General features: G+C 41.4%; 1 protein-coding gene across 2 annotated transcripts in view; it reads left to right on the top strand.

Moving 5' to 3' along the window:
• Nucleotides 1-12,013, top strand: part of LOC118343574 (matrix metalloproteinase-16-like) — a 69,283-nt gene that overhangs the window by 16,785 nt on the left and 40,485 nt on the right. The window contains exons 2-5 of one of the 2 annotated variants that reach the window (XM_035682477.1): nucleotides 762-910; nucleotides 2,294-2,308; nucleotides 2,689-2,811; nucleotides 8,780-9,084. In XM_035682477.1, coding sequence (XP_035538370.1) covers nucleotides 762-910; nucleotides 2,294-2,308; nucleotides 2,689-2,811; nucleotides 8,780-9,084 — 592 coding nt within the window. The remainder of the gene's footprint in view (nucleotides 1-761; nucleotides 911-2,293; nucleotides 2,309-2,688; nucleotides 2,812-8,779; nucleotides 9,085-12,013) is intronic. The other variant, XM_035682486.1, reaches the window with a different exon arrangement.

The raw sequence follows: 12,013 nt of genomic DNA, 5'->3' as shown, positions 1-12,013 counted from the left end.
TACTTTAAATTCGCAGCCGGCAACACGGGAACTCACACCTTAGCACTGTTAGCCCTGAGCTGCTCTGCTGGTCCAGGTGTTGGAGAGGTGCCTTACTCTAGGGCACTTCTGTGGCAGGTATTAAAAGAGTAGTTCAGCCTTCTGGGAAATATGCTCATTTGCTTTCTCGCCGTGAGTTAGATACCACTCTCGTGTCTAAAAGCTTAATATAAAGTTAACTTGTTAGCTTAGCTTCACATTAAAACTGGAAACCGGGAGGGGGGACAGCTAGCCTGGCCCTGTCCAAAGGGGAAAAATCTGCCTGCTAGCATCTCCAAAGCTCACTAATTAACATTATTTTGTTAGTTGTAGACAAAAACCAAATTGATGGCCAGAGTTATGCTCTGGACTACTTCTTGGCTTTGCACAGTGACATTCCAAGTTCCCAGAGTCATCAGGAGGTTCGAGAGGTTGTTGGAAGGTGGATTGTTACCTTTGGAATTACCTGGGCCGGCTTTACCCCCTCCCCACTTCTATTCTTTACATTAAGCTAAGCTAATCATCATCTGGCTTCACAGATCGTGTGCAGACTTGAGTGGTGTAAGTCTTCTTGTTAAACATTTTTTAGCATATTTTCCAATACGTCTAACAATTCCTTTAATCATTAGTCTCCAATCACCCCTCGTGTTTTTAAACTGTTTGCATTGACACCAGCCTCCCAGCTGGCAACCCTTTGCTGCAATGTCTCACCTTTCCTTCTCTCTGCATGTTTTTGTCCATAGGCATGGCTCCAGAGGTATGGTTACCTCCCTTCTGCAGACCCCAGAATGTCAGTGCTGCGTTCTGCTCGAGTCATGCAGTCCGCTATCGCTGCCATGCAGCGCCGCTACGGCCTCAATGTCACAGGGACTCTGGACAGCAACACTATAGAGTGAGTCACGCTTTAAAGATAACACAATATAGGACTTTGAGTTCTGAGCTTTGTTCATGATGAGATTCCTCTTCTTCTTCCAAAAAGAAACATCTGGGAGTTATAAAAATTTTAACAGACAGGAAGACATGGCCAGTTGCACATGTAGCCTATTTTAGGAGTTAAATGCTAGTACAAAGAAGCAGTGATGTTTAATTTAGTAGTGTAAATGTTCATTTCTTGTATGAGCTTGCGTGCTGATAACTAGGATGGATAAATTAACAAATGTTGTGGGCGTGTTACTTTGGAAATTTAGTTTATAGCTTTTGAAACAAATGACAGACAGCTAATACAACGCTACTAATTAATAAGCGTGATTTAGTATTGAAATATCAAAAACAAAAAACTAAAGACAGACATGCTCCTCAGATATTTGTCCTAACAGATTGCTCAGGCATAGATGGATATTTTACTAAAGGAGTGAACATAACGCAGTAAAGAAACAAGGTATGATTAAAAAAAAAAAATTGTTAGTAATTAGATTCACAAAGTGGTCTAGACACCCTTTAAAATGGGGGACAAATGCTAGATGGGTCTCTCCTTCATCCCCTGTTTGGCATTCTGAAGGTGAGCAGAGTCATTTTGCGAGACACAATGTTATCCTGACACGGATTAAGTGGGCCGTTTTAATTTGATCAAAGGGGCCTTTCCGAGAGAGTACACCTCCGTTGTCAGATCAAAGGCTGCAAAATGTCAAAGTATTAATACTCAGTGGAGAAGGAAGAACGGGGACAGCGTTGGGTCACTCCTCGTACAGTCAGTCAAACCTGAATGCAGCAGCCACAAGCAGACAAGGATGGCGTGCGTTCAGAGGAAGAAGTCCCTGTTTTGTAACTACAGTGGCAAGAAGAGTGTTTCTGCTGTTGCCTCTTGTGCATACACATGGATGTAGTAGAGGGGAAACCCACCTGAGGCTTACAAATAAGAGGTATATTCAAATTATACTTTGCAATAAAAATCTAAATTTTAGTTGAGCTGATATATATTGTGATATATTAGAAATGAAACACAATCAGTAATATACAGTATGTGTAGTTACATGTTTGTGTAGCTCAGATTTTTCCCGGTTGTAACCCCGGGTCCTTAACCAGACATCCTTTTACCTGCAAATCACTAAAAACAGTGTTCGCTGACATTTGTCCCCGCCAACGCTGAAATCCCATCCATGATACACATAGCAATGAGCTCAAATTGGCCACTGAACTGTAACATGGCAATGTGGTGGCCAGCGGTGTGAATGCAGACTAACAGCTGCCCAACCACTGGGCTGAAACCGAATGAAATGTGATAAGCTAACAGTACACCTGTTTTTTTTCTCTCCTCTGCTTTTCTTTTTTGATGTAGCGATAACACAATAAGGTGAGGCGTCTTTTGTGTGTAACATGGGAATAAATATGCTTTATTTAACATTGTGGAAATTATTAGGAGTTGCATGTGCTGTGTTTTAAAAAAAAAAAAAAAAAACTGTGGTACAGTGTGGTGCATTCATGCATTATCATGTATGTGTTGTGTGTCCATCTCCTGCTAATACTTTTGTCATGATAGAATTTCTTATGCATACAAATGCACCGGGGGCTTTATGTGACCCCTGTTCATAAGTGTAAAGAGCCACATTGGATCAGAATTGTTTTCTAGTCATCATTTCGTCACTGTACATCAAGCTCCTGATGATACCTATAGCAGAGTGAGCCATGTACCTTCAGTGTTGATTGGTGGCCTTCTTCTCGTCTTGCCTGTAGGTGGATGAAGAGGCCCAGATGTGGTGTTCCTGACCAGATAGGTGGTGCAGCCAAATTCAGTGTCAGGAAACGGCGGTACGCCCTAACAGGACAGAAGTGGCAACACAAACATATCACATACAGGTAGGTGGTTTACAATGTATCAGGTTTCTGTTGGATAAGTTTATCAACTTAATATAGAGGCGGTGTCGTTACAGCATTTTATAATAATCCAAATTCCCTCCAATCCCCGTGACCGCCCCCACAGAACAGAAAATCCCAGCCCCGCACACACTGACTCTCACCGTCAAGAGGGCTTTTGTCAAGTTGTGAAGACATCCGGTCAACAAGATTAACCCAGTATAGGCCTTCAGCCACAAAGAAGTAACTGATATCTGCACACACACACACAGAGGCATGTGCACACAAACAGGGCTTCAGGACTTAACCAATGTCATTGACCTTTTCATTAAGATACACATTCCTTTCAGAGAGACAGAAAAAGAAACAGCCTGCTATCAGTTTTTTCATGCAGTTCTTGATCTCTTCTTGTCCTCCATCTGCCTTTTTTTAATAAAAAATCTTCCCATCATGTGTCAGCCTATTTATAACAGTAGAATTTGGGTAAAACTTTTGACTGTGTTGGTTCCTGTTTATATGCTGTTTATTTTGCTTAAACATTCCCCCATTCCTATTTGTGACGCAAGGGAGCAACTACTGAAAAATGTCATCAATATAAGATATATAATGGACAAAAACCAAAGGTTGAATCAGAGTTCAACAGTGCTTTTAGCCATGTAAAACCATTATACACAACACAGACCATGTTCTCAGCAAAACATGTAGCACAAATGGGGAAAGACTGTACATGTAAGGGCCATGCATGCGCCAGAGATCCCATCACCAGTTTATAATTCACAACATTTTCAGCTACATGAGTAATAATGTATAGGACAACATGCTGCGGTTATATAATATTTCTCTGTTGATTTAGTGAGGTCAGTAGCCCAGATTCTGTAATATTTTATACATGCTATATTGTCGCTTGCCCCCAGCTCAATGTTACATGAGATAATCCCTAAGAAGTGTGCTTGTTTTTTATTTCTGCTCTGCTCTGAGGATAAATGTACAAGCAGTAATACATGCTGAATATAATCTAGTGGATCAGTAACCTACAGCTAAAGTAGGACTCTATATATCACTGATGGCAGAACTGTCCACATTCATGCCTGTGCATTTTTCTTTCTAAAAAAAATGACACTAAGATTGGGTTTGGAGTTAGTTTCATTAGCGCTTGGTTCATCTGTGACGGCACGGATTTGAAAAGAAGAAAATGAGCTGGCCTGATGAAGAGTGGAGGAGTAGATCGGCGGAATTGAAGAGGGAGGAAAGTGAGGAGTGGAGGGGAGGGTGTTGGAGGAGAAGCAGCTGCGCAGAGAAAGAGAAGAGCTGGGAGGAGAGGAGAGGAGGAAACCCCAGTGGAAAGCAGAGGGTGCTCTCTGACAGATTAGGGTTATGTAATAGGATGGGAGCATTTTGAGTGTGTTTGTGTGCTCATGTGTGTGCATATGTGTGTGTGTGTGTGTGTGTGTGTTGTACATGGATGTGTGCCTGGCCTCCAGTCAGTAGTCAGATGTGCCTGCAGCTGCTCCTTTCAACTCAAATTGGTGCGATGGAGATAGTTAGAGAACGTAGCACATGATATGTCATCTAAAAACAACCATAATGTCCTTAAATGTCGTCGCATTTCCATATTGATGAATAATTAGAATTTTGCATATTAATATCAAAATGTTGTCAAAAATAAAAGATGGTCCATAGAACAGTGCCACTAATAACAGGAAGCCTTTATTTACAAAGTTAATACACAAATAGATTCTAGTCCCACTTCTACCTGTATAATATGATTTGAATACATTTTTTACCTAATGTAAACTGGCTATCAAAGTGTAAAAGGCTGTTTTCCTTATGTTTTTTTTTTTTAACTGTACAAGGGGACAGTCAAATTTGAACCAGGACACAAGTCAAAACAACACAGTTTTGATGGTAATTCTACCATTTGACTTTGTTTGCTCTTACAGTTGTGACCTCAAAAGGGCCACTGGGCACACAAGTGTTTTTCCTCATGCTGTTTACCCTTTTCATTTTTTCAAATTTTTCTTCAAACGATAATCTTAATGTTACTTAGAAACAAGGGACTCCTTTGGATAATGTAACTAACCACTGGTTTGTGTTATAGCCACCAGTTTTAATTATTTCCGCTTCGTCTGTTTCTGTGACATTTTGTCCTTTATTATGGCTACATGGCTATAAATAATACATTACCCATATGCCTCGGCTGCCGTTGGTATGGAGAAGAGGTCAGTCATAGGCAGGAATCAGAGCGGTAGCGAACTCAAGCCTTGTTGAGACAGTTGCAGAACAATACAGAACAAAACTTGGTGCCATAGTTGCAGAATTCACCCACTGTTGACCCAGAATTAAAAATTAAATGATTGTCACTTTTATCAACAGCATCATTTTTAGCTTCCACCACCTGGTAGTGGTGCACATAACAGAATGCCTAACTTGTTTTTGTCATGTTGCCAGATCTCAACCATTAACTTAGTGAGTAAATTTTTTATTATAAGTTAGATCAAACCTTATTTGGTCAGCCAAACATATAAAAGATAAATACTGCGTCGTTTCAGTTTGCTGTGCTTGCATATATGTAACGTGTGTCACATTTTCATAATTCAATCTGTAATTATTCCCCCGATACTACTGTAAAACTGCAGTATTGTGAGCTTGAATCCAGGCCTTGACTGAAGTCAAATCAGTTTTTCTTCCCTTCTCTAGTCCTTCAAACTATAAGCTGAACAGTCCAAAAATAATCATTAAAAAAACAACAGTGGCATTTGGAAAGTATAACAAATGCATTGCTGCCCTAGGTGTGTGCTGGTTTCTATGTAGCCACATACAGTACTTGCTGTGGGGAGGCACTAATTAGCTTTGGCATCCCTACTGTTCTCCCTGCATGCAGGTACTATTATAGCACAAGAGTTGCATCCGGAATCATTATCACCTCACAACATGGAGTTTAATATTTAATATGGCCCCAAAGCAGGTGGGGATTCTTTCATTTGTCGTTTTGCAGTTTTCTCCCTGCCTGTGTTTCCCTCTTTATCCTCCTTGCCCTTAGAATAGGTCTCACATACAGTGAGATGTGTTGTAGAATCAAATGAAAGAATCTTTTTAGTTCTCAAGAGGCCACAGTTGTTGCTAAGGCCTTTCATTGTAACCCCCAACAGAGCAGGAAGGGGACATGTATTCACAGAGAACCCTGGAGGTACTTCAAATTGTTTTCTTCATTTTAATCCCGGTGAAAACATTTGTACCATTTTGTAGACTCACTGGGTCAGCTGACATGGATTTAAAAGCGGGATTGTTTCCTTGTGTTTATCACGCTTGTACTTGCATATCTCTATCTGCTCTACATAAGCACTACAAAATACAAAAGTGCCATTTTGTGTTGCCTCCATAAGTGGCCTAAATCAGGCAGCCTGTTTGCTTACTTAACAGCAAACCATCACACACCACTTCAGTTGATGTTCAAGATTCTTTCTGTAATTCAGGAGTACTGGCAAAAAGACGTGAGCATTTATTATTCACACTTATTGTAGGGCAATTGAGGACAAACAATTTTCAAGCTGCATTACAATTTACTCACTTATCACTGATCACTTATCTGATCACAAATGAACAACACACCATCGGATAAACAAACAGGGTTGTTTTTGCTTTCAGCTTGTGACCTTGTTGATTATGACAGGGTTCATATAGGGATAATATATGTTCATCTGCCATCAATTTAATGTGGTAACATTAACAACTGTTTCACATATTCAGTATTTTTTTCATGTGAGGTTAGCTAACAGTTTTTCGATTAACATTGGATCAGCCGTGTGTAAAACCTCTTGCTCGCAGTGACAAACAATAACAAAGAGTTAGAACCCAGTTCCTGTTAGCTCCATTGAGTGTTTTAGTATGTGCCAGATGGTTTGTTACACAGATCTGGGAAGTTATCGTTGGAAACTGTTTGGTAAAGTGCTCGCAGGTGAATGGATGAACCATCTATCACTGATGAACTTCAGCCAATCAGATCAGTGTACCATATAATCCAGTCAAACTCTTACTGAAGCCAGTCGGGAGAAGAGAGAAAACATCTTTTCCATCAAGAAAATCCTTCAGTGCCGTTTTTTGGTCTTCTTTCGATTAAATAAATACTCCAGTTCTGACGTCACCGGTGCATCTATGCTAACCTCTTTAGCACACACATTTAACCTGGCAGTTCCTCATAGGATGCGGATTGGTCTGAACCACTGGGGTTAGACACAGGAATGTAGCTTGTAACCTAACAAGATGGATTCTCATGTGATCCAGTGATTTTGTGACCAGCTGCCACGCAAGGTTACAGGTGATCATCAGCTGTCCAAAAACAGAATCTACCTGCTATCAACTATTGAAACTATTGAATCCATCATTTATGCCACCTAAAGCTCTGCCTCCATCAAAACATTTCTGATGAATTGTTTGTTTTTTTGTAAACAAACTGTGTGTGTGGGTGTGTGTGCAGGGCTCAGGTCTGTCAAAGCAGAAAATCATTAGCTGAAAGTGAAAGTTTTCCCAAAAGTTGCAAGAGCATAATTAAAGCAAACACATCTTCGCTAAAGTGGTAGTCAGCTGTCAGCAAGTGAGTCTTGAAAGAGCCGATAGAGAAACAGAAGCAGTTTGTGGTTTAAGCAATTACAACATTTTAAATGAACATTGCAGGTTACTCAGTGGCACTCTATTTATATTTCATAACCAGCCTTTATGCTTCCCTTTTCACTGAGTTTGAGTCAATAATTAATCTGAGTTTACATGCAATATTAATCCACAGTATATAAATGTGCCTTGCAGCAGTCTGCCCACCATGCAGACGACGATGAGCAATAGTCAAAGACAAAAGACGTTCTGATAATACTTTTTCCTATTATGGAAAAAATGACAACCTGACAGCCAAACAGAGAAGAAGTAAAGAAGTAAAGTGAAACAGGGAACAAAGGAAAGGAGATGACAGAGAGTATACCAAGGCGGCAGGGTGGATGGGAGGAGAAAAAAGGGAATTCCTGAAACAACATGAAACACCTGAGCGAGAAGAAAAAAGAAACTAGCACAGTGCTGTTCTCCTGTGCACTTTATTTAAACTGAACACAAGCCAGCCGACTTTCCACCAAACTCTGACACTGCGCTACAAGCATAAGAAGACACAGAGTAGAGTGTGTTTACAAGTGTCTAATTTGGATGATGTAAACGACACCTATCTGTCTATCCCGAGAGAGAAGCCAAATGTTAATAGAGCGTGACACTGAGATATTTTCAGAGCGAATAAAGTGGAGAGAGGTTTTTCTGATTGCTCAAACCAGACTGGGGCTCTCAGCAGGCAGTGGGCTGTTGATAATCCTTAATTAGAAAATAAATTCCAGAGGCAGGAAATCGTCCCGTCCTTTCCACACCTGCAGCAACTCAAAGCCGGCAGGGGAGGACTCAGCTGTTTTCTCTCACAAATCGCTCCATTTAGCTCTCTGTCGGCGAATACTGTGAGCGTGAAATAGCAGCATGCAGGGAAAACAGTGATAGTGACAGATTCTTTTGCATTTTGTTTTTTTTAGCACAGTGTGATCATGTAGATTGACATGCAGTAGCATTCTCCGTTTACAGCCCTCGTGTTGTTGTACTATACCGACTGTATTGTTTTCTATCCCACCATATCTCGTGCTTCAGAGGAGTTGGGAGCTATTTGCTTTGCCTGATTAGATTCTAATCTTTAATTTTTCGTCTGCGTGGACATCCAGCAGAATAAGCTACTCTTAGGTGTGTTTGTTTTACCCATCGCTTGGAGAACCCAAGAGTCTTATCGGACCAATTTACAATAGATTTGCTCATCCTGACAGTTGAAGGAGAAATCCTGATTTCAAGCTCACTGGGGCATGATGATAAGAGAAAATTATCTGCTGGTGTGGAATGTTTACGAAGGCTTCTCGTGTTTTCGTAGTCTAACTTTTCCGTCCTGTGTCTCACGCCTCTGCAGCATAAAGAACGTGACACCCAAAGTGGGTGCAGAGGAGACCCATGACGCCATCCGGCGAGCCTTTGACGTTTGGCAAAACGTGACGCCGCTGCGCTTTGAGGCTGTGCCCTACAGCGAGCTGGAGAGGACCAAGAAAGACGTGGACATCACCATCATCTTTGCTTCAGGCTTCCATGGCGATAGCTCGCCCTTTGACGGCGAGGGTGGCTTCCTGGCCCACGCCTACTTTCCAGGGCCGGGAATTGGAGGCGACACACACTTTGACTCAGATGAGCCGTGGACGCTGGGCAACCCCAACCATGACGGTAAGCATTGATTGGTATCCTTGGTAAACTCTATGATGGCTTCCTATAGGAACATAGAAGGTTAGTCAGATAAGTCACCTGGACGGTGTGAATGTAAAATATGTACATTGATATTTTAGGCTCTGACCTCCCCACAAAGAAACACTGAGCTCAGCACAGCAGGGAGTGGGGAATAAGGCCTAAGGGGACGTAGGCTCAGAGTTTACAGGTGGATGCTGAGGTGGGGCTTTTGAAAGACTACGTGAAAAACAGCAGCAGTGAGAGTGAGCAGAGCACTGACGGTTCAAGTTCACCACCATGATCACAAGGGTGTGTTGCATATACGGAGTGAGAGGAGTACGCCACCCGAGTGTAGCGGCTGGCTCAAGTTGACAGCGTTGACTGCAGGCTTCACTTCATTAATAAAATATTATTGGTCATTAAAGCGTATTTCAAAGGTAATGTCGTTACCTATCACAGTCTCATGCTCAATGTTTTCGAGTCAAGTCATGTTTTTTTATTCATACAGCCCAAGATTACACATTTTGCCTTCCCTAACCCTTTAATAGAATTCCCAAACTCAAAGATCCACTTATTAGCTTTTTTTTTTTTTTGACTTTTAACTACATCTCATGGTCTTCATTAGCAAATGGAACAGACATAATCATGTGTCATCATGTTTAATATTATTATTGAAATCGGAATAGTAATTTGTTGCACCAAAAAGTAAAAAGTGAAAAAAAATATTTATTGGACATTATTATTAAGATGTTTCTTTCTTAATTTACCACATTTAAATATAGCTTAATGTATTTTATAGCTTTTATAGCTTTATGCATTTCTTGATTTTCTGACTAAAAAAATAATAAATAAAAAAGTCATGGAAAAACAGTAGAAGATATTTTATCTACTCTCTAAAACCACAGACTTTGTTGCTCTGCCAGCTAGTCTGATGTATTGCAGTGTAATGGCTGCTGGGTATTGGTTTTGCTGGTCCATGCACTATAGATTTCTGGTCTGTACTGGTGTGATTTAAGTCTGATCTGTTGAGGCCTGCTCGGTCCGCTCTCTTTAAAAACATCTGAGCCTGCTATCAGATATCTTCCTCTGTGCACTACAGTAATCACATGACCTCTCCCTCCACAGTGACCTCGAGCTCGTGCCCTAGCTGAGTCCTCGCCCTCAGAGCCTTACAGCTTGTCAGGCTGTATGTAAGCCTTTAGCGGGGTCTGTCTGTCATGCCGTTGTGCGGGTTGCATGTTGAGCAGCTTTGTTGCTGTTTAGCGTTGTGGTGTGGTCCAACAGATTTTACTTGTGTGTGTGTGTATAGCATGAGTGGCAGCCTGTTGACCTCTGAACCCCTGTGCAGTGTGGTGATGAAAGGGTCTCATAAGAGTAGAGAGTAGTACAAACAGATGCAGGAAAGAATAGAAGAAAGGAAGAACGTACTGTTAAAGAGACTAAATAAGAGTCAAGTTGTATTAAATACAAGTAGTGGAAGCTAAATGGATTCTGGGTTGATATTCTTGATGGGCAATTGTCGCAGCAGGGCAACATGTGTCTCTCCGATTCTAAAAGATGGATCTTTTCAACTATCTTTGAATTCCTCATTAAATCTAAGGGGCAAGTCTGCCCTGTGGTCCTCTGAGACTACTCAAGAGGAGTCATGTTACTGTGTCATGAGTCAAAACAATGACAGAGATGACTGAGCGAGAACGCTCTTAAGAAATAAGGACACAAATGAGAAGCGGAAAAAAAAGACGATTTACTAGAAAGAAGGCAGCCGAGATAACAGAGAGGGGAGGAGAAGATAAGAGAGAATGGCAGAGTATCTCTAGACAAATATTGGAGGTTCAAGAGCTCACAAGAGAGACAGACGTAGAGGGGAGGACTGAGAAAGCAGCGTGGCGAGAAGTAAAGAAAACATTTGAAGAGGAAAGGGGAGAGAGGAGAGCAGAGGAGATGAGTGGGAGCTGTTGAGCACTATGCGTCGGAAATAAAAGTGAGGAACTTGCTGTCGAAGACTGAATTTTAAGTAGAAACAGAGGGGCTTTTGTAGGCTTAGATAATATGTTGTGAACGGCTATATTTAAGGCTTTTGAGAACGGCTAGTTTGATCGAACTGACAAGAATCACTCTGGCAGGTTGGATAACAGAAAAAGCTAACTATTGGCAGCTAATTTATTGACCACGCGTGCAGGTGAACATCCACTTCATGCCTGTTGTTTTGCCTGCCTTGGGGGAGAGGAGCAGCTGTCACCGAAGGCTATGATTCACTCCCCACACAGTCTCTCTGCCCCTCAATGCAATATTAATACAGCCCCGCTGCGGCCCACACTTCTGTGAAAACATCCCATAATGCATGCAGTTCTATTACGCGCTCTCCAGCTGGCTTTCTTGCCAAATATGAACATGCACTGAATCCTGACTGCTGGCCGTGGCGGGGGGTGCTCTTATTCCTGCACAATGACTAGTGTTACACTGAGATGAATTTCTGAAGGCTCATGCAGCCCCAAGCTGCCCACAGCCAGTATTTTGTGCTGCGATATTGAATGTCTTCAAATTTCACGATCGTTATGCCAAAAAATACTACAAATATCAGGTACTCTGTATTCCAGCCAGATTTCTTGTTTTTTTTTTTTTGTCTTGGCACGATAGCAACACCTCTGAGGCAGTGTGTAGATTTTGGCAGGCGAAAACTAAAAAAACCTGTAAGATAATAGCACTGCAAGTATTACTAATGTTACTACAAATAATTAAACACAGTCACGTGTCAGTAGGTGCTGTTGTACCAGTGTGTTTATCAGCTTAATATGTGACACAATCTCTTATGTCATATGATATCAATACTCCAGTGTTTCAGAGTCAGTGATGCTTTCTTTTCTTTTACCAAACAACAAACAAGTGCCAGTTTATAGCTTTTTGGCATTGAGTGTGTGTGTGTGTGTGT

This window comes from Morone saxatilis, unplaced genomic scaffold (assembly GCF_004916995.1).
Source record: "Morone saxatilis isolate NCDOM2014 unplaced genomic scaffold, NCSU_SB_2.0 Contig0, whole genome shotgun sequence".
Classification (NCBI taxonomy): domain Eukaryota; kingdom Metazoa; phylum Chordata; class Actinopteri; family Moronidae; genus Morone; species Morone saxatilis.
This window is presented reverse-complemented; position numbering and strand designations above follow the sequence as displayed.